Source organism: Brachionichthys hirsutus, chromosome 11, assembly GCF_040956055.1.
Source record: "Brachionichthys hirsutus isolate HB-005 chromosome 11, CSIRO-AGI_Bhir_v1, whole genome shotgun sequence".
Taxonomy (NCBI): Eukaryota; Metazoa; Chordata; class Actinopteri; order Lophiiformes; family Brachionichthyidae; genus Brachionichthys; species Brachionichthys hirsutus.
In genome coordinates this window covers 9,742,724-9,764,889 of record NC_090907.1, presented here as the reverse complement: position 1 = coordinate 9,764,889, position 22,166 = coordinate 9,742,724, and the positions used below count along the sequence as shown (strand labels likewise).

Here is a 22,166-nt window from a genome sequence, read left to right as displayed (position 1 = left end):
AGTGTTTGGCGACCAGCGACCCGTCGAGCATGTTGCATTCTTCGCTCGAACTGAGGCCGTGCGTCGCCGTGCCGCCGTTTCCAAAATTGCGCACGGAAGAAGATGCGCCCATGAGAGTTTGAGACTCGTGACATGGTTTCGTATTAGAAAATCCAGCTCCAGCTGTTCCGTTCAATCTCGCTTTGGCGGATTCGCCGATCGAAGTATTGATGGTGCTCATCCTGTCGTTCGTTTTACTTTCCATCTCCTGAAACGCGACGCGCGCGCACCGTGCGCCGGAGAGTGGAGTCAGTGCGCTCTGCGCTCTGCGCTCTGGCGCGGACGACGGCGCAGTGATTTGTGGTTCAAAGGCTTCGCCGTAATCCTCCTCCTCGGCGTGGAAGGCTGTGATTTCGCCTTTCTTTCGGAGAAACGTTTGTTCCATTCAATAATAAAGCTGCTCAAAAACAGATCGTGTTTAAATGTTTAGCCTTTGATGGGGACGCATTTATATAAATTTGTTTACAAGAATATTTCGTAGTTCTCGACAAGGTTGTCATGTCTAAAAGTTATTTTTATTTTCCCTGTCCGCACATTTCCAAAAGCTTTCCCCATTGAGAATTAACATCCAATTCTAATACGGCTGGAAAGAGTCAATGACGCAAAGGAGACAGACGCAGGCTGCGACACGGATGTTACGTCAGAACTTCAGTAACACCGGCAGCCAATGAGAATGAACAGCGACTCACTTCGATTTCAAGGGTCATTAATGTCCACCCTGCTGTCTGTCTGTCTGTCTGTCTGTCTGTCATGTCAGCCCTGTAATGTCATTTTATTTGGCTTTTTTTTCTTCAGAAATGTAACACGTCATTTTACATATTTTAAATTGTTTCCATATTTGTATAATTAAGGCCGATAACTTTCTTAAAGTTCTACATTTTTAGTATTTGCTGTGTAACTGTAGGATATTTACCTGTGCATCTTCTGTACTGCGTTTCTTTATACTCGTAAGGAAACTGTGCGATGAAAGAACGCTCACCTCATTCCCGTCAATCTAATTTCTATTTCTGTAATCAAAATCAGATTACAGAGAGGGTTCACTGGTCACATTAATCACCCAAACTTGTGTGAATGCTGCTGATGCGTGCAGCTATGATGCCCTCAAAAGCCTTGGCCCTCTCGCCTGCGTCATCTGTTTGATATCAGAGGGAGTTCCGCAAAGTGGCCTACATAACTCTTAGATAACCAATTTGCAGTTCATTCTCATGATATGATGAATTCTGTAATAATATATTCTTTGATACAAGGGTTAGTATGTAAACATGAAACTCATGGTTTACTGTGATCACCAATATTTTAAATATTTGTGTCGTGGTTTTACATTCATGTCACTAGACCTCATGATGTTCATGTTACGCAACATTGTTTGTGATTATTTTAACAGTGTTGTTGTTGTTGTAGCAACATCTACCGGGTCTGTCCTTTAGGTTTCCATGGTATGAACAGTTCTGTCGCTCTGCTCTGAGACTATTGGTGGAGGTGGGCGGTTTGTCGCTGTGACATGTCAGACTGTTCCCACGCATTTGTCTTGCTTCATAGCAACCATAACAGTAAGAGAGCATCTGCTGCAATGGTTGAAGCAGCCCATAAACCCTCTGAGGTTCATGAGATGGAAATAAGTGTTTAATGTTGTTCATTAAGCATGGTTTTTAGTGGTAGACATTTTAATGATTCATTACATTTAAGAATTGATCTTAATGTCTTGTGAGAAAAATGAAACTGAAGTCGTGTAGATTTCTGCAAAAAACTATCCCATGCATAGCTTGAGATTCAGAGTAATTATAATCATAAACGTTCTGTTATTTTCATGCTACATCTGACTTTTTAATCTGCCATTTAAAAATACAAATGTATTTAATCCAAATTGCTGTTCTATTCCAAAAAAAAACTGTCCGTAAATGAAACCGTAACACCTGGTTAATAAGCTTCATCATGTTAGTGGTGCACATCACTATAATGATCATACAGAGTCTGTGTAGCAGGAAAGGTTAATGACAATAGAGATACATACATACAATTACATTATGTTGGAACCAGCAATGTTATAACTTTTTGTATTTAAAATGCAGAATGCTCATTTTTATCTATTCAACTTTAGCTCAAAGTTAAAGCCTGTTTGAGGCCCTTCTAAATGCCCATTAAAGAAAAAAAAGTACACTGTGTCCAGTAAACACAGCTCTAGCATTTACATTCTTAAAAACATTCTTCTTCATCATTTTTCTATTTTTATTTCTGCTGAGCATGCATAACGTGTCCCAGTTGCCTAATGAGTTTTGTCAGTGTTTCCAGATCCTGGTTTCCCCTTTCCAGCAGCTCATCGCGGAGACTGGAGACGTCCCTTTTGATCTCTTTTAGTTCGCCTGCGGGGCAATAATGAAACAGTTTCACGAGGTTTCACAATTCAGTGTGCTGAGAACCGGCTATACTCACCTTCATTCACTTCACCGTTGTCTTTGTCTCTCTGAGCTTTCAAGATGTATCTTTTGGTGAGGCGATTCATTATCTTCTGCATCAAGGAATGCAAGAAGAAAGTCTTAAACTGGTGCCATGATTTATGGAAAGACAGTCAGTTAAGCAGTAAGTAGGGCAGCTGCCAATTTGAGTATTTTTGCTAAAGGCATCACAGCAGGATTTGACACATACCTATTTTAGGTTTATATAGAGTAAGTTTTTTTTAACTAACCTTATTTGCACTTTATATATGATTTTGAAAAAAATAAGTTCTGAATGTTGCATTATTTATATTCATGTCTATGTGTATAAAACCAAACTCGTAATAGATGCACTGTTAGCACAATTTTTCAGGTGTAAATAGTTAATCAACACTGAAAGCTGCTTTACTTGGTGATGGGTTGGACACAGAGATGTTTCCACAGTCAGATCTTCCTGTCGCCTCAACTAAGAATAGAAACAAATATTGGAAGACATATTAATATATATATATATATATATATTAAAATGTTCTACTTAGGGAAAAGCTTTCACCTGCTATTGCAAGTTATGACACAAGGGGGCGCAGTAGATCAGTATCAAAAAAGCACCAATACATGACATTCATTCAATATGGAAATGTCATTTCTTGATACATATATATGTATATATATGTGTGTGTGTGTGTCTGCAGCTGATACCTCACCTTTTTAATCTCCTCTTTTCCATTTGAATTTTGCTTGTTTTTGCTGTCTGGTACATTCCAGAGAAATGCCTTTATCCCCAGCATAAGGGAAATGATAGATGTGAGGCTGGGTAGGAGGTTGAAGGGCACGGGCAGTGTCCCACCATGCTCAAAGTATGAGAACCAAAGCTTGGCTCTGGCAAACTTCCACTCAACATCAGCATCGTCCTGCATTTAATGTGCAATAAAATAATATTCAGAGGAAAAACAAGTAACTTATGTTTCTAAAAAAAACAAAAACACAGTAGCTTGGTATCATTGTCTAAATGAAATGAAATGTACACATTTAATCAGCAGCAAATTGTCTATTTTTGCCAAAATAATAACTACAAAATAGTCACAGTCTGTTCGTATGAAAGCAACTTTGAAATGTGGATCATCACTGCGTACCTCAATTTCTTGAAAGGAGCTGTTGAACATGGCGATAAGCATATTCAGCAAGACAATCACCATGATGATGTTGTACACGCCATACAGAACATAGCCGATGTTTTCAATGAATTTATGGTCAATGTTAAGGACCACTGATTTCACTTCTGACAAGCCGAATATTGCCCAAAATAATGTTTTAAAACTCTCTTCAAGCCTAGATGAATGGAAAGACAGCAATTAGAATAGCATTGTGCAATAGAAGCATTAGGATTACGCTGTATATGTTATATACATATATATACATATATGTATATGTTCAACAGAAATTGTATCTGAAGGTGCAGTATAACTGGAAAAAGCTTCACTCTGATCAAATCTTTTTTGCAAACAAACGGTTTCCCTGGAGGAGTAGATCCAGCACTTACGTTGTAAAAGCGTCGTTGTGTTTTGCGCCGAGGTAGTACGAGTAGAGATTGAACATTCCCACCATGAAAGCCACAAAAACTGTGATGAAAATCACCATGAACTTAAAGATGTCCTTTACTGTTCTCCCCAATGAAATCTGCAAAGGCCCAAAGCTCTCATTGGCAGGGAGAATGTATGCAATGCGAGAGAAACTCAGCACAACTGCAATTGCATAGAGGCCTTCAGAAATAAGTTGTGGGTCCGAAGGCATCCAGTTGATTCGAGCTGAAAAAAATAAAAACAATGCATTCAAATATCAACCTGACTATTTAACTCGAACTACGTGTGTTTGATTAGATTATGAATTTGAATGGCTATAAAAAAAATGAAATAAATACTATGAGGATATTTTGGTATTATTTGGGCTACACTTACCCAACTGAAAATACTGTATGTCAGAGGGCAAGGTCCCGTTGGACAGGTCAGCGTGGTGCCTGTCAATATAGCACTGGGCAGAATATGCATGCCAGAAAGCCATTAATCTAGCGATGAAAGACGTCATGAATATAGCCAAAATACTAAAGTCAAGAAGGTTCCAGGGTTCTGAGACGTACTCCCGCAGGTCCTGGGACCAAATATCCTTGCATTCGTTCCAAATCTTACCTGTTGGAGAGAAACAAAAAGCATTGTTAACATAACGGCTAATATAATTTTAACATGTGCAAACATTAAATAAGTGTTGTTGAATTTAAAGTTAAATTACATTGGGTTTACTGCTGCTGTAAATAAATCACAATAATAAACTAATTTTTACTACATGTAAGTATTTTTGATTTTTGATTGACATTATGATATGGTGTGGGGGTTGACTCATGACCTATGACCCATGACATGATGAGAATCTCCATCCAGGTGAAGGAGGTGGTCTTCATCCGAAACAGTTTTGAGGGGTGGTCGTGGATGGTCATGTTGGGCAGCAGTGATGTTCCAGCAAAGCGGTCCGCTGCGTTCAGGACCAGTAGGCAAAGAAACATCATAAACGAAGCCGCATGGGCCACAAACGTCAGGAAGGGCCCACGCATGAGTTTCCCCAGCTGTCATAAATCATGGGATGGAAAACTGATTAACACATGGGATTACTTCACGGTACAGTGTCTGACAGTTTAGGATCATTATGTATAGAATGACATCCAAATATAAGACGAAACACCAAACTGTCATCTGTAGAGCAATGGGCAGCGGCATGCATGCAAAACACGAGTGCTGGTTAACGACTTCCTGTAAAGCTGCACAGCCCGGCATCACAGCCGTCTCTGCAACACCGGCCTGATTCTAAAACCCTGCAGCCGCGGATCAACATAGCAGAGCTGTTTAAGATATAAGTTCAGCATTGGGCTCACCATTTCGCTTTGTTAAAAGTCTTTTAATACATTTAGAGAAAGTTCAGAAACCAACCTTACTTGATGGTGCGATCCAGCACGCCAAGGAGAGGACAGGCAACCCCGCTGTTACGCCAAGGACCAGAAGGACTTTCACTGCTGTGGTTTGCTGACGTAGTCCAGACACGTTCTCGTACCAGATGGAGAGGAGTTGCTGCTGGCAGTTTGGATGTGCCACAAACTGCTCCATTGGCAGTGTGTGTGTGTGTGTGTGAGAGAGAGAGAGCGAGAGAGAATGATGGAGATAAAAAAAGAGTGGAAGTGCATCAATTCTAATCTTGTCGATGGACGCGCTTACCTTTTTAACTTCATAGTTGATTGCGAGTTTTAACCTGATCAGGCTTTGCTTGCGGAGCGTTTCAGAGCTTTGACATGATTCAGTGTCCCCATTTAATACGGCCTTCACTTCCTCCGTGTTTCGACACAAGTCCAGGAGTCCCACCACAAAGTCTTTGCACTGCATGGACAGCTTCTTGTAATCATTCTGAAATAGACGAAGGCAACATCCGCTGTCCACTTTTGTCAATCAGTGTCAAGAAAACTGTCAGATCCTCGAATCTGCTCGAACAAAAATCTCTCCAAGTTAAATACTGTACCTTGAACTCCTTCTCAATGTTTGCCAGAACTGCAAGCTCATTCCCCAGCTCCAGAGCCGCCATCACGGGCTCTTCATTGGAGAGGGACAGATACGCTGGACTGGCCAGTCCTTTATATGCATTGATTCGCGATTGCGAATGACTAAACGAGTCCTGTCTCTGCTGTCCATTGCAGATCCTGCATTGACAGAAGTAGTCATGGGGCCGCTCTATACGGGCCCCCTTCATTAAGAGTGTCTGTACAATTTCGTACTCATGGCACTGAGAAGCCAGGATGATGGGAGTGATGTCATGAGAGAAGCGTGTGCCGTCTTCATCATAGGCAAAGAAGTCATCATGTGTCCCCGCCTGGCTGGGACTATTTGTCAGCCTCTGACCGTCTGCAAAGGCCTGATGGCTCAATACGTCTTCCACTATGCGGGTGTAGCCTTTACTTATTGCTAAAAGCAAAGCGTCTCCTATTCTAGCAAGGTCTTTCTTGCTGAGGAGGAGCCGAGTTACCTCCAAATGCTCATTAGCAACTGCTAGCTGCAGTGCATTCTGGCCCATGTAGTTTGCACAGTTGATGTTAAGCTCTGGGAATTCCTCCAGCGTGCGCCTCACCTCAGGAATGTTGCCATATTCTGCAGCATCTAAGAAAAGCTCCTCTGTCTTAGAAAGGCAGGAGGAAGACTGAGCACGAGACAGGTAGCCGGCGCCCCGGAAAGTTCTTGTCCGTGGTCTGGCCAGGACCTGCTGCAGTGTCATGGCTGTCCCTTTTTTTTGATCTATACCGAAAAAGATATAAACATTTTAGATGATAGCTGAGATTATCATGCGGCTGAGCCTTTGTGTAAATGTAATATTCATTAGATTTAATGTGAGTATATCAAAACACAGACAGTACATTAATGGACGAAGGTAAACGAGCATCCGTTCCTCCTGTATGTCCAAAAACCAAAGACCTAACAGTGACCTAAGCGTGGACTGGAAGACGGGGCGCAATAAACAGCTTGTCTCATCTAATTTGCTCGCCGCATGTGTGTCGCCACCCACAAACTCACCGTCTGCTCACCCTCGTTTCATTACCTGGAACGACCCGTCCACATCTCCGGCTGATCGTTAGTGCAGCGGTAAACTGTAATTTATTGATTAAAGCGGGGCATTGTGCCTTTCATTATACATTAGACCACAGTACTAATGACAGCGAATATGTTTTAATAGTCATTTGTGCCATTGTCAAATGAGCAAGTGGACCGTCTGGTCAGTAATTGCATTATAACAATGTGGTTATCTCAGGAACTAATTGCTTGGGCACAGATGATGATTGATGATAGTAACAGGCTTTTCAATCATAATTAGTGTTAATAAGATTTTACCTAAGTGAGCAACCTGGTGACCACATTATAAACTGAATTATTAATTCATCATAAATTTAGTCTATATCCACTGAGATAACATGAATATGGTGCCATGTTTTGTTTTTTTCATCAATTTGACATTTAAAAAAAACCTTGCTGTAGGTTTTGTTTTTGTTTTTTACTTTGTTATATTGTATGTTTGTTTTCCTTTACTTTATGTGCATTAGTAGCTGCTAGTTGAGGATTGATCTTACATTGATTAGACAGACACAAATGGCTTCAACATAATCACCTTAATGATGCACCGAATTATGTTTATTTAGCATTTTAAATAACTGAAACAATTTTTTCACACCAACGTGTACCTTGAAAGAAAGACACGACAAAGGATGTCAAAGCAGGAGCTCACGAGATCAGTCTGATACTGAGAATATCTTCAGTAAATTGTTTTACAATACAAAGGATCTGTCGACTCACCCCTCCGAGCAGACGATCAATGTCCTGATGTCTCTACAAATGCCGATCATCTGCAACTCGCTCAGTTGATCACCTGGACGTCCCGCCTTTCAGCGCCTACGGGAGGTCTCCCGGTGTTCCGGTGTTCAGACCTGAGTGGTTGAACCGTGGGCTGAGGCTGCGGGGCCAGCGAGTGACTTTCTTAATAACTAGATATCAGTAAAGGTACATCGTCACTAACACTTTATATATAGTGACACTGAAAATCAATTATACGATGGAGTGGCTCCTGTTGGAAAGGGCCTGATAAATGATCTATCTCTTAAAAGCAGATTTTATTTTAAATCCTCTTCTAATCTTAAATGTGATTATAGGAGGATGCATCTTCATTTAATGAGAAAAGATCCCCGTGGGAAAAAAAACACGCAAAGCGCAGAGGAAAAAACAAATAAAATCTAAAGTTACGGCTGGAACTAAATGCAGGAATGGAGCTTTCAGAAAACTATTTAAGATGATTGAGGTTGTCTCATCTATTAGTCATTCTGGTGACTCCCTCTCTCTCTCTCTCTCTCTCTCTCTCTCTCTCTCTCCGCCCCGATGTATTTGAAGCATTGAGCCGTGCGCCCCCTGCTGGTCACAGCTGGCACTGTCACCACTGTCCCCAGTTGTCAAGGAGCCGCGCGTCTTCGGTTGCTATGGGAACTTATACTATCATTGAAGTTAATGTGACGCTGAACCCCCCCCCCTCCCCCTCCTGACCCCACAGCAGATCTGGGAGCTTGAACGAGCCACGACTGACGTTTCGCGGGTCAAGAGAGGAAAGGGCTGAAGCTGCATGTCTGCGCCGCGTCAAGATCAGCCTGCGAAGATGAAAGTCCCTCAGGACAACTTCATCAAACACTCGTATCCTCTAAGCGTGTATTTACCTTGTCTTGTTATCGGATCTTTGTTCAAATTATTCATGTGGGAAAGCAAGCTGTTAACATTGTAACCGCTATATAATCAGGCTGTATAACCAAATAGATTTTTTTATTTTTATTTACAGTCATCTATTGGTGTAAGTCGGAGGCTGCGTTAGGGCTGACATGTATCCACACCATGCATGCAAACCGCTTGACTCAGCTGCTCACTTCCAGAAGGTCGAGGTCGGGAGACGAGGGAGGCCTTGAGGACGAGAGAAGGCGTTTGTTTGAAGAGCAGAAGTTATCCAGAGCCCGAGGTCGTAGAATGACGATGGAAACCAACCGACGCAGGAGGTCGCTTTTAATAATCATGCAATGATGCTTATATTTAATAACCAGCATCCTTTTACATTTTGTTACGAGCACTGGCAGAAAAGATGATATTGTGGATTGTAGACAAAAAGTTTAAAAGTGGTGCCAGCTGTCGGTCCGTTGTTAAATACTTGACTTTTTTTTACCGCTTTCATAAAGCTAGTATATGAGATTGTCACAATACAGGAATTGTAAAAAAAATTCAGGTTAGAAAAAAAAATACTTGCTACTGTTTTGATGCGTCATCAAACTGGCTATATATATTTATATATACTAACAAGAACAAAAGATTATCACTGAACACGGTTCTTCTAAGCCAGGGCTCTGGAGGAAAGACAGTCTGAGTGGAATATGCAGCAGAACCAAATGAGGGAGAACATCCTGCTGCAACGCAGACATCGAATACAGGATGCGACCGAGCGCTTCCAAAGAGCCCATCTTCCTCCTTCTCAGAGATATCGACATGGTCAGTGAGCTGTTTTACACATGCCTCACAGAAATCATGTACAGCAGTCTGGACACATTTCACTTTCTGTCTTCTGTTTTTATGGTGTGTTCTAGATTTTAGAAGAAATGTCCCAAATGTTGAAGATGCACTCAATCAAATTCAAGGTAAATTGAGTTCAGCCAAACAGCAATCCTATTTCCTGCCCAGCAACTCTAACACCACCAGGTAAACAAAAACAATAAACATTTACATAATTATTATTTACTAAAACAGTCCAGTCACTGCTGATGGATTAAACCCTGAGAATTTAAATTAAAGTTTGCTGATATTTGTGTTCAGAAATGTGGATTTTATTTTACTTTTCACAAATTGCATTTATTGATTTATTTCCTTTATAGAAGATGCACTTCTTCTGCCAAGCCTCCCACACCGTTTAAATCCTCTCATCGCCAAACACTTTCTGCTGTGGAGATTTCCACTAAACCGATTTTGGAGCAAAGCATGACTCCCTTCAATATTTGTCAACAAACTAAGAAGTCGCCGGAGAAGCAACAGGATCACAGTCCACAGGCATGTAGATTATGTACTAGAATATTGATAAAAGATTTGTTTATGGGACATTCTCAAAAAAGATTTTCTTGATTATTCATTGAGGTTGTTTCTGTTAGTCATCTGAGTGACGATTGTCCTCGTGGGATTCCTCCGGGTTCTCCGGTTTCCTCCCACCTCCAAAAACATGCAATTTAGGTCAATTGGCTACCCCTAATTGTCCATAGTGTGTGAGTGGTGGCCCCGTGGTGCCCTGGCGATGCCTCCGGGGTGTACCCCGCCTCTCGGCCATAGCAAGCTGGGATAGGCTCCAGCAACTCCCGTGAGCCGTGAAGCAACAAACTTGTTTGAATTCAGCAGATCGAAAAAGATATGAATGAATGAATAAATGAATGACATGCTCTAAAACCAGACTGTAGTAATTACTAAAATTTTAATATTTAACATTAAACAAGGATCATTTTTAATGTTAAATATTTTCACATACCAGACTTGGTATTTCCACCTTATTAAAAGACATTGAAGAAAAGTCGGACTTTTTTGAAATTCATATCTTAGAGCGAACAATCTATCCAAATAAATTGTTCCGTTTATTTTACATAAACGTCAGGCCAATAAAAAAAAACACAATCACTCTTCTCTGTGATTTTGGTTTGGTTTGGATCTGTATTCTACACATATTAAATCCTATGATTGTTTTCTAATAACTTTTCATTTGCTCCCTTATTTTAGGACAACAACCTGTTTGCTCCCAGTGATTCAGACAGTATTTCGAGTAAAGACAGTTTGGAGTACGAGCAGCCTGCCTGCAGCACACAAAATCTACAGTCATTCCATCCATCATTCCTGCTCGGCCGAGAGGAGCCTTTTCCAGCCCTGGAGCGGATCAAGCAAAATTATTTGTGTCCGACAACAGATCTAACTTCTTTCTCAGAAATGACGCTACATGCTGATAACTTACCCCCATCAAGGAAACTACACGAAGCTAAGCAGCAAATGCAAGAGGACTCGCAATGGTCCAATAATCAGCTGCAGACCTCTAAGGCCTCTTGGGGTTTTCCATCTGTTGAGCAAATGCCGGGACAGACAGATCTTAGTGTTTTCATAAACAATCTCAATAAGCCCAAAATTGAGAACCCCATTAACACAGTGTCACAGCAACGTGCCTGCTATGAGGGTTCAACAAATCTAGCAGGAAAGTCCGTTAATATAGCATCACAGGAACATCCTCGCTATGCAGTCTCGACAGAGCTCCAAACTGAGAAGTCCGATCACACAGAATCACCGCAGCACACGTGCTTGTACAACATTCAAGCAGGTACCCCTAAGTGTCCTGAGAAAGATGTACAACAGCTGCCCGTTTCAGCGGGGGCATCTCATTCCATACTTCAAGTCAGATTTGCGAAAGGAATCCTTAAACAGCAATCCCAAAATATGTCAGGGTCTCACATGTGCGTGTGTGGGTCGGGACCTTTGACCTTTCCAGAACAAGTAGCTCTAGCGATCAGGGATAGCGTTGAAATAGCCAAAGCAAAGACCAAAGGGTCAGAGAGCAGCAGCGTTCTTAAAAAGAAGCTGCACTGGTTTGATGAAGAACACGAGGAAGATGAAGATGAAGACAGAACACAGGACAGGAAACGACGGATGAATAGCACATCTTTTCGTCTTCATCAGTCCAGCAACGACCCAGAGGACCAACGGGAAAGTCACACTGTGGTCTCGTGTGCTTCCAAACCTGGACACGACATGACTCTTCCAGCTTCCACTGGTATTCGCTTTACAAGGCAGGCCACAGCAGATGTCGGGGGTCGAGTCAGTTTTCCCCAGCAGCCAGCAGAAGAGGTCGAGGTGCCATGCAGCAGCAACAGGGCCAATGGCCCCCACGTCCCTCAGAGGGCATGCTCTGCCAGAGTTGGGGCGGTTCCGGTTTCATCATCGCGTACCAGGAGAGGCACCGTCTTACGACCCGTGTCCGCTGCTGAGATGAATGCGATTGCAAAGACCCATGGAAAGATAATAGCTCCACGCCCACCTCCAAACAAGAAACTGCTGAAGGGACAGACAACCAACGTCATTAAGTTTCCATATCATTTCAGCGCCAACTCTGAACCGGCTCCGGCTTTAGAGCAGGCGGCGCACAAACACCATTCAGAGGATTTGTTTTCACAGGACACACTGATTGACATCAAAACTGTTCCAGGGGGCAACACACAAAAGAGCAAATGCACTTCAGCCCATCAGGAAACTCAGAGCTGCACAAGGAGAAGCAGAGTGGTTGACTTTAAAACTGGACTCCGTTTAGATTGCACTCCCACAGATGAGGAAATCTCACAGCTCTGGCAAGATGTCCGTAGCGTTTTATCCACCAAGGAGGGTAATGTATGCAGTATTTTTGGCTGACAGCCCCTCTCAAAACCTAAATTGTTTGTGTGCAGAGACGTGTCAGTCCATGTAGCTGCACAGCTTCTGCTCTCAAATTCAAAAGGATTCCTTTAAGTACTGGATACAGGACTGTGTATCGATCCCTTTTATGATTTATCCTTAGTGTAAATGACAGTCCTCATGAGCCCATGAACCTGCCCTTTTATCTGTAGCCGTCCTCTATCACATTGATGGTAGATGGAGTTGAGTATTTGTGTCTGCCACTTTTGTGCACCACTTGCAGGCACAAGTGCAACAATTGTACACACACACAATACAGGCAAGTTGAATTAGATGAAATTCCCAAGAGGCCATTTTCCATTTGAAGGCAATTGTTCGTTTTGCATCACTCTTGAATATTAGGAAATTTTAGGAAATTGATTAACATAATATAGAACATCGACTTTATCCTTTGCTGATATTGACAAGTTATTGAGAAATATGAGTAATATTGTGGAAAGAAGACCCATTGACTTAAAAAAACACTTATTTAAAAAAACTAAAATTTAAACTGTAACAGCTTAATCGATATAGGTTGAATGGAATAAACACAACAAATAAATGTTATGTACATTATTCCTGTAGCATGGCAAGGTATAGACAAATGCAGCACCTTCCTTGCATATTTTATGCTTGGTCATAAACCAATACAGGATGCTTTGTCAATTTTGATGATTAATTTTTTTCAACCTTGGTCTCTATCTTTTAATGTGTTTGTTTTGCAAATTGTTTATAGTCTTTACAAATCCACAATGTCGCTTACTTCTATGAACGTATTTGTGTTCTTATGTTATTTTAATGTTGACTCAGAAAAAAACAAGCTCAGGAGAGAGGCCGTGGAGAGTGAGCAAATTGTGAGGAAACCCAAAGTGAAACCGAGCACACAAACTCCTGGCTCAGGACACAAGAACTTTCCTCAGCCCTCACAGGTACGTGCATGAATGCCCTGTAGGGAGGAAGACTAGGAGTACGTATCTAAAGATCAGTGAATGGGTGTACATTTGAAAATGTTGAAAAAACAAATCACTATTCATTCTATTGTTTGTCACTTTGAATGTGTGCAATGCACTATTAAATAATTATTTAATTGTCTTTAACTTGTTTATTTTTTTATGTGTAGCCAACAAGACTGATGTCAGAGCCAGTACTTTCCAGATTTTACAGGAAGGCATTTCCAGATGAAGGTACTAAGATTACTGTCTGTGCTTATGTTTCTATAAGCCTTGAACCAGAACTTTCACTTCCATAAAAAACATTTTGGATCCACCCTCTGGATCCACAAGCACCTTGAGGCTCACTGATGTGAGCCTCACTGATGATTCTGGAGGCTGCTCTCTCCTTCATCCTCTGATTCTAAGGTGTCTGCGAGCTCAGCACAGAGTTTGCCCATGAAACCCCTGCAGCCCACTTTGAAAGTCTCAAAATGGGCCAGGTATTTGAGTGACGTCCTTCCTATGTCCTCTGGATACTTTAGCTGCTTCCACAGGTCCACCTTCAGTTGCCAATCACGAGCAGAGGCGAGCAACCTGGTTGGGACCTTGTGTGCTCTCTCGGAGGTTTCTCTCCTGCCCTGATGAAAGCGATGTTGTGCCTTGCTGGGTGGGAGCTGCTATTTGCTCCGCTGGATTGCCGTTGCAGATGGCGTCACCTACTGCCTTTACCACCTGATCATCTCTGACTTTATTAGAAACCAGAGTGGTCCCATCATCCATCGTCTGCGCGCCATGTTGCCACATGACCGCTGTTCTCCTGAGGTATTCGTCTTCTGCACGGGTCTCTTCCTGCACCAGCTGCTGTCTTTGTCTCCCATGAGCTTTGCCATATCAAGGTCTTGTGTGGCTACCAAAAATCAACTCGTTGCTTCCATCTAAATGGCTGCTGTGTTGTCTGTCCCACTTCCTTGTCTTTGAGGCATCAATATCTTACCCAGACTTTTAATGGACTTCTCTGACACTGATGGAATAAGAATTCCTTCCAAGTGGAAGAGGTTCTTCTTCCACTCTCCCCTTCCTCAGGACCAAGAACCTGGATTTGGACATCATTCTTGCCCATATCAAGAGCCTATCTCCCATAATCTTGGATAATGTTTGTACACTTTAAATGGCACATAGAGAGCAACGAATGAAAAGTGTAAACAGGAGATAATGCATGCTTCCGATGTGGTTTGTAGGTTTAAAGAGTGCAACCCAGTTACACCTGGCGAGAGAACATGCTGAGGGCTTCTCGGAAGAAAAGGACATTACCGTTGCCATGGAAATGCAGCAAACACATAGGCCTGGAAAGGTGCAGCAAAATTGCAATCGGCGGGGTCTCAGCACCATTTCCATCGAAGAAGAAAAAATCCTTCTTTCTTTGGATAGACTCGACCACAAACTTCACTGTAAGCAATTTGCTTTTTTTATTTTAATGACCAGAACTGATTATGAGATTGTTGTCTACATCTCCAGATATTTTCAGTGAAGACTAACCAGTATTACCTGTTACTGTTGCAGATGTGCAAGACTATATGGGAGTTCATAATGGCCTGGTACATGATGGACCCTCTGTACGTAAGAATGCATATTCATTGCTCCCGTCATTACATATAAGATGACTGCTATACAGGTTTTTTTTTTACTTACATACTATCCCTGCTTTCAGGCAAGGGATATGAAAATCCCAAACCATCACAAGCACTCTGCATCCCCATCTAACAACCGTGCTGGATACAAGAAGAAAATGTAATTTAAAGCTACTCACATAGGTTTTATTGTTCACTCTATCGCCTCCAACTGCCTGCTTAAAATGCCATTGTTTGTTTTTTTTCCTGAATAATACAGAGCAGAGAACTCATAAATGTACCCCCCCAGAATAAAAAATAACGATTCAGGACTGAAAATGGTGTAATTAACACTGTAGAATGGGATTGTTTTAGACTTTCCTTTTGTTTGAATCCCATGATTTGGACCAAACTTAAATTTTATATCTAATAAATCATTGAAGATTTATTAGATAGTATGCTCCTGAGACAATCTGATCTCAGAAAAACCGTTTTGCACTATTTCCTTTGACAGGAAGGTTCTTGGATTTTTTAAATCTATGAAAGTTTTCCTTTTTCTTTCACTTCAAACAGGAAATGTAAATTTTCCCTATACAGTATAGTTTCAAAAGGGAAATAGTTTGCTCACGTTGCTACATTAACCAAAACCAAAAAAATCCTATGTTCTGTTTTCCATGATGGGCTATTGTAAACACTAATACTCATACTGCTATTATTATTGCTGGTATTATTCCTGTCATTGTTAAATACTGCCACATTTTCCGAGATCAATATAACAATGTGAAAATCTCAAACCGTTGCAACCCCAGCGACTCACTTGGCAGAATGCTACAGAGTACATGCAGACTTGTATGTTATGTTAGTTTGCTTGATTCTAAGTCTCGGAACACAAAGTCAGAATGTCCCAGAGGATCAGAGGTCTGCATCTCGGACTGACCGTTTTGGCCGAAGTTCATTTAGCGCTTTATCAATCACATAGTAGGATTTCAAAATCTGTAATTTGACACAACGGAAGCAAATCCAGTGATCTGACATTCCACATCATGTGCTCCACTTTATTGATGTTAATGAGGAGGATGGCAGTCACATTCTGGATGGCCTGCAGCTGTCTGACCTTTTTTTTTTGTAAGTCCTGCAAAACACAGTTTTACTGTATTCTGGTCAGCTAAAAATAAATGCACGACATGCATTGCTGCACCCCCTTGACCGAGCCTCCCACACTTTCAAAATCCTCCCAGTTCCCTCTGTCAAGAACTTTGTGTTCTTTAGTCCGTACGTACAATACGCCGCCTCAGGGGCTAAGCATGACTTCCTGTAAGATCCATCAAACCGTCAACAAAAGAACCAATAGAATCACTGTCCATAGGAATGTTGGTTATTTAATTTCAATGTCCAGAGAACAATGTTTTGGTAGCATTGCCACAAACATTTTGACTGTTGGTTATTATTTAAAGATTACAAAATATCTAAATAGTTATAAATATATATATAACACACACACACACACACTCATTGATTCTGTATGTCAGCTGAGTGATGAGTGATCATTGGTATTCTGGGCTATGGCTTGTTCTAAACTGCAGTACTTAGCATCACTTTTGATGATGCCTTTCTTTAAGTATTTTTTGGGGGGGGAGGGGGGGGGGGGGGGGGGCTTAAGAATGAGACAAAAGTCCAGTATAGAGTATTGGTACTCTTTATTCTGTAGGTATTTGCATGCTAAAGAGTAAAAGCAGATATCAATATTGTAAAATAAAATATTAATGCTACCATGTTTGGCCTATGTGTGACTATTTGCTCATAGAACGTGTGCATTGATTAGTTGACTTCTGTATGTACAAACACAAGCATGTATTTGACAAATTCATGAATATATCAGGTGAATTGGTTTTCTGTTTGAATATCTTCTTCTACACAGATAGACTGCTAGAGGGCAGTGTGACACAAGCCCTTTCCGGCAACAGAAATACGCGTGTCCTCTTGGCTGCCTTAGAAGTTACAGAAAAGCCATTGTTTGGAGCGCAGAACCTTGGTTGGATTTTTCTGATGGCACCCGCCTCAATCAGTGGCAACTCGTACAGGACAAATGTCTTTTTGTATGCTTGAAAAAGAATGGATATTTGCATGAAATACAGATTATTATTTTTTCTTGTAAGTATCAAGATAATATGTCTCTGTGCATATTCCACACAAACTGATCTAGGGCCATTCCAAGAAGCACAGAAATGTCTTCATAAATATGTCCCTGTTAGGTCAGTATCATACTCATTATTCCACAGTGAGCCAGCAATCCCCATGAGCATGTGTTTAAATACAATGGAGAGAGAAAGAAATTAACAACCACAATAATAATGACGGCTATTATATAGAACGATTACAGTTTGTAGTATTTATAATAAGTATCACAATAAAAACACAGTTAATAATAATAATAACAAAAACAATTTGAGTAATAGTAATAATGATAATGATGTCAGTGGCGGTCAAAAAAGTAAAAAGACTTCATGTACGTGTGCCAACACAGAAAAATTGTAATTAAAAAATTAAAGTGTCAGCTCATAGCGTAATACTCAACCAACATGGTGTAATTTAGTACAGAAATCAAATGTAACTGCTGATTTAATCATAGCTAAGTCATTCTAAATAAGTTTGATTTACTATCTTATACTACATAACATTTAGCTTTTAACACATACTTGAAGTTGTACATTCAGTGTCCGAAGAAAGTTCACTAATATTTGTAATGCTTTGATCGAGAGTGTTTGTAACTGCCTCCTTAAATGCCCACACCTGTGCAGCTACTATCCAAAAACAAAGGCAGTTCAATCTGACAGCTGCAGATTCAGTTCTGTCTATCAAGTTTCTATTGACAAATAGAATCCCATCCTTCACCAAGGTCTAGGCAGGGTTTAACTTGAGTGGTGGTGGTGGCCCTTTGCATATTTCATTCAACCGTATATATTTTGTAAGACATGTTTGATGGGTGGGATGACACAGCATTTTGTACAGATAAGCCACATGCATGTCCTTTATTAAAATGCCCAGTTTTAGGTGAGCCAATGAAATATAATATTACACAGAAATCAAAGGAGAGTAAAGATTATTTTTTTTGAAAAATACTTCTCATTTTCAAGAAATTAATTCTGTAAAGGTAAGTTGCAAAACATTTTATTTTAAAATAGATCACCTCTATCCCAGCGATGATGCTATCTGTGGCTAACGCAGCTCAGTCAAGATAATTGCATGAACTCGAGATGCAACAGGACTCTGCCAACAACATCTTGGGGCTTCCAATCTGTTGAGCCTAATATATGCCTAAACATATACTCATTCTGCTCAGCACAACTGCAGCTATCATTAATGCAGATATATTGAAAATAACATGTGTGTGTGTGTGTGTGTGTGTGTGGCACAGGACATTTAGAGTTGATCAATTAGAGATAGTGTTGAACTGAACAAAGAAAAAAAAAAACAAAGGAGAAAGTGCAGCAATAACTTCAAAAAGAAGCTGTGCTGGTTTGATGAATAAAATAAGAAATAGGAGGACAACAAAACAGAGCATCATAACACGTGAAATCTTTGTCATCTTTTTCAATCACATAACGACCCAGAGGACCACCAGCGAAGTCTCACTATGGTCTCATGTGCTTCCAAACATGGACACGACATAACTCTTCCAGCTTCCACTGGTATTCCCTCTACTAAACAGGCAACAGCAGATGTTGGGGTTCAACTCAGTTTTCCCCAGGAGCGAGCAGAAGAGGTCGAGGTGCCATGCAGCAGCAACAGGACCGATGGCCCCCCCAGGTCCCTCAGAGGGCATGCTCTGCCAGAGTTGGGGCGGGTCCTGTTTCATCGCACACTCGGAGAGGCACTGTTGTACAAACTCAATCTGCCACTGAGATGAGTCAAATTACTAAAACCCGCAGGAAGATCTTAGCTCCGAGGCAACTTCAATGGAAAAATAAACTCCTTATGAATCACTCAGGCTCCATATGGCATCTTTCATTTAGGTGTCTGAAGAAGGTCTGGATGTCGGCTGTACACAAGGATAACTCAGAAGACTCGTTTCCACCTGACCCACATGTAATCAAAACACACTTTACGCAGCATTTTTCTTTTTACATTGCAGTTTTGCAAATAAAGTTAACTGTTGTTTGTTTGTGTTCTCAGAAACGTCTGTGTTCATGACACCAACGTTTTGGAAAAGATCCTTGTACACACAGATCAGGGAATACATTGAAATATATTGAAAATATTTTCAAAGATTACACCCTGAACATTTTACATTTTCATGCCCCCAAAATGTAATTGTTGCGTAAATGAACAGCCATAGTGCAATAATGGTTTATGCAAGTACCCTTATAGTGTAGTCGCCACCCTTAGACTTGGGTTGTGTGTGCAGCGTGCACACATGTCTCAGTTCATACAGTATTCAGCTTATGCATTTTCCTGCATTTGCTTTCAAGCTTAAACATTTTGCAGTTTGAACTTTGTTAGTTATCTATCTGATTTTGAATCGTCTTTATTGCAGACTGAGGATGTAAACCTATTTTATTATGTATTGTCTTAATGACACCATATTGTCATTTATCATGTTTATGCATACTGTATTATGTGTTCATGTTATTTTAATTACTAATCTTCTGTCCCCCCCCCCAAAAAAACCCAAAGCAAATGTAGAGGAGAGGGTGTGGAGAGGAAGTTGTGAGGAAACCCAGCATGGAGCACAATGTACAACCTCCTGGCTCAGGGCACAAAAGATTCCATCAGCCCTCTGAGATAAGTGCATGCAGTTGTCCTGTGGGGCGGAAGAATAAGAGCAATTACCTAAAGATCAGTGAATGGGTGTGGTTGTGAACTTGTTGAATCAGTTCCGACGTCACTTTCAGGCTATCAAGACAAGATTTCCCAGAGGGAGTCGTCACCATTTTTCCTTAAAAATCTATGTTTCTTTACAACTTACCTTTCCTGTTTGAATTTGCAAGATTGTTCATTACATAGATGATTTATTTAGTACAACTCGTATTTGTCTTTGATATGCAATTATTGATTATGTGAAGCCAACGAGACAAATGCGAGTAGTTTTTTTAGTTGGCAATAAAGTAGATTCAAATTTAGTAGCAAGTTCATAATGTGTGGAATTAGTGTCAAGATGTCGTCAAAGCCTTTTGTTTGGTCTTCAGAATATGACGATGTATCAGTCACAGAGCTCAAGACTTTACATGTCTGTCTGTCTGTCAGACATTACTCCACCTAGTGGAGTAATTGTCCACGTCCTCTAAGCTTTTTTTTTGTTGCTCTTGCTGACCCCATAATATTAAGCAGAAAAATCCCTATGAAAGTTAACACATTACTTTACACATTAAAAATAAATTCTTACATTCTCAACTCTTACTATGAATTTATTTAAAAATATATATATTCTGTTGAAATCAATTTTGAGACCATATAGTTAGTGTAAAACACTGATTGGGTGCCTTGTGTTTCAGCATCAATGTGTAACGCAGCCATCAAATGATCTGAGGGCTGGATAAGGTTTATAGAAAGAAGTGTCAAAATGAAGGTGTGTTTGTTTCTTTGATGACTGAAGAAAAAATGATAATGTCTTGTGGCTTAGACTCGACCTACTGGCTCAACAAGGTCCTGCCAAAAGGCTTACAGCCTGCTGCAATTGCGTCAACCCAAACTTTTCTCTTGCTTTAATATATTTCCTTTAATATATTAAAGGAACCCCAGTAGTGCAAAGTATCTAGGTTTGGTTTAGTCCTTTACTAAGTCATAAATACATGTTTATCTCTATAGGTGCATCTGGGACAAAAAGCAGAAGGAATTGATGTGATTTATGTAGCCCCGCCTTCACCAGCATGTCTAGTTTTGCACCTCAGACAGCCTGTTAGGACTTGCTGTAAGGCAGAGGAAGCCCAAAGTCAGTTTAAGAAAAAGACTCTGACTTGTGATGAAACTGTCAGTATGTGCTGGGATGAATGTTTCAATGAGGTGGCGTAAAAAAAGATCCTGATTATCTCACACCAAAATTGAGAAAAGGAATAAACATAGAAATGTTCTTAGCTTAAGCGGACAATTGAGCCTGCAGCATCAGACATCTTTTGATGAGTTTTGTGCAAAGAGATACTATAATGTACAAAAGATTGGTTTCACTTTTAATCCAATGGGCAAAAAATCCACTGTCAAGCATGTTCTCCTGTGTGGGTCAAAATTAGTGGTACAGTGTTTTGCATCTCCCTGTCTGAAAAGATCTCAAATGAGGAACAGTGCATGAAGAGTAAGAGCCAGAGTCTGAGTAGGAGATCATACACACATGCAATGGCTTGGTCTGAACATGCCTAAAATAGTGCTGAGACATATTGTATGGAAAACGGAGCTTGGCTCAAAACAACCTGGTTGGGAATCTGTGACCACCAAGATGTAGGAGCTGGATCTGATTTGAGGCAAGGCTCAACACATGGCCCAAAACAGGCTCAGATGGAGAAAGGCTGTTGATGCATTTTTCTCCATGAGGAAAGCAAAGGATGAACCAATATCAAAGAAATACAAGTATTACTGAATCAAAAATCATAGTTGTCTCTGATTATATACACAACAGATACGTTTTGTGTGTTTTGTGTTTTCATTAATCCACCCGTCATTGTATCAGTGAGTGAAAACGATCTGAGTGCACATGCACAAATGAACAAGTAATAGGTTTCCATCCCTGCAAAGTATCTGCACGACCATTGCACATACTTTCTACTAGGAAAAACATTGAATATTGAGTCATGGCCTAAGTCAAAACTTTATTGAAAAAACAATTGTTTTGTTGTGCTCTCTCATAAAACAATTCAACACATTCAATCAGGGAACATATCTTGAGTGGCAGCATGCTTGCACAGAATGCGTCAAAATGTGTGGCATCGATTCACAATCATGATGCAGCCGTTTGCGCAGACATTAAAACACAAATGCATTCATACATACATACATACACAAACCATAATAAATGAACAAATCAACATTGAGATGTAGTGTGTACTCCGTTTGTGTCTGTGACTGGCGTCAGAGCTGCACAGTGTCTGTGGGCTGTGGGTGTTTAACAGGGCTTTATAATAATTC

The 22,166-nt window shown here is 40.7% G+C and overlaps 3 protein-coding genes across 3 annotated transcripts in view; 2 read left to right on the top strand and 1 right to left on the bottom strand.

Annotated features, from left to right (window-relative positions):
- cdon (cell adhesion associated, oncogene regulated) overlaps nucleotides 1-122 on the top strand; it is a 7,016-nt gene extending 6,894 nt beyond the window's left edge. The window contains exon 8 of the mRNA XM_068745783.1: nucleotides 3-122. Coding sequence (XP_068601884.1) covers nucleotides 3-122 — 120 coding nt within the window. The remainder of the gene's footprint in view (nucleotides 1-2) is intronic.
- Nucleotides 123-2,265: 2,143 nt separating this feature from the next.
- Nucleotides 2,266-6,773, bottom strand: LOC137901738 (short transient receptor potential channel 6-like). Its single transcript, XM_068745782.1, has 10 exons — nucleotides 6,027-6,773; nucleotides 5,729-5,914; nucleotides 4,869-5,085; nucleotides 4,427-4,654; nucleotides 4,012-4,276; nucleotides 3,605-3,800; nucleotides 3,157-3,382; nucleotides 2,881-2,936; nucleotides 2,470-2,545; nucleotides 2,266-2,399 (listed from the first exon to the last, which is right to left on the bottom strand). Exons 1-10 carry the CDS (start codon nucleotides 6,771-6,773, stop codon nucleotides 2,266-2,268), a joined length of 2,331 nt encoding a protein of 776 aa, XP_068601883.1.
- Nucleotides 6,774-8,657: 1,884 nt separating this feature from the next.
- LOC137901848 (centrosomal protein of 126 kDa-like) lies at nucleotides 8,658-15,238 on the top strand. Its single transcript, XM_068745892.1, has 11 exons — nucleotides 8,658-8,725; nucleotides 8,959-9,078; nucleotides 9,417-9,562; nucleotides 9,658-9,769; nucleotides 9,943-10,114; nucleotides 10,826-12,488; nucleotides 13,325-13,443; nucleotides 13,635-13,698; nucleotides 14,685-14,894; nucleotides 15,007-15,041; nucleotides 15,155-15,238. The coding sequence occupies exons 1-11, from the start codon at nucleotides 8,658-8,660 to the stop codon at nucleotides 15,236-15,238; spliced, it is 2,793 nt and encodes a 930-aa protein (XP_068601993.1).
- The last annotated feature ends 6,928 nt before the right edge of the window (nucleotides 15,239-22,166 follow it).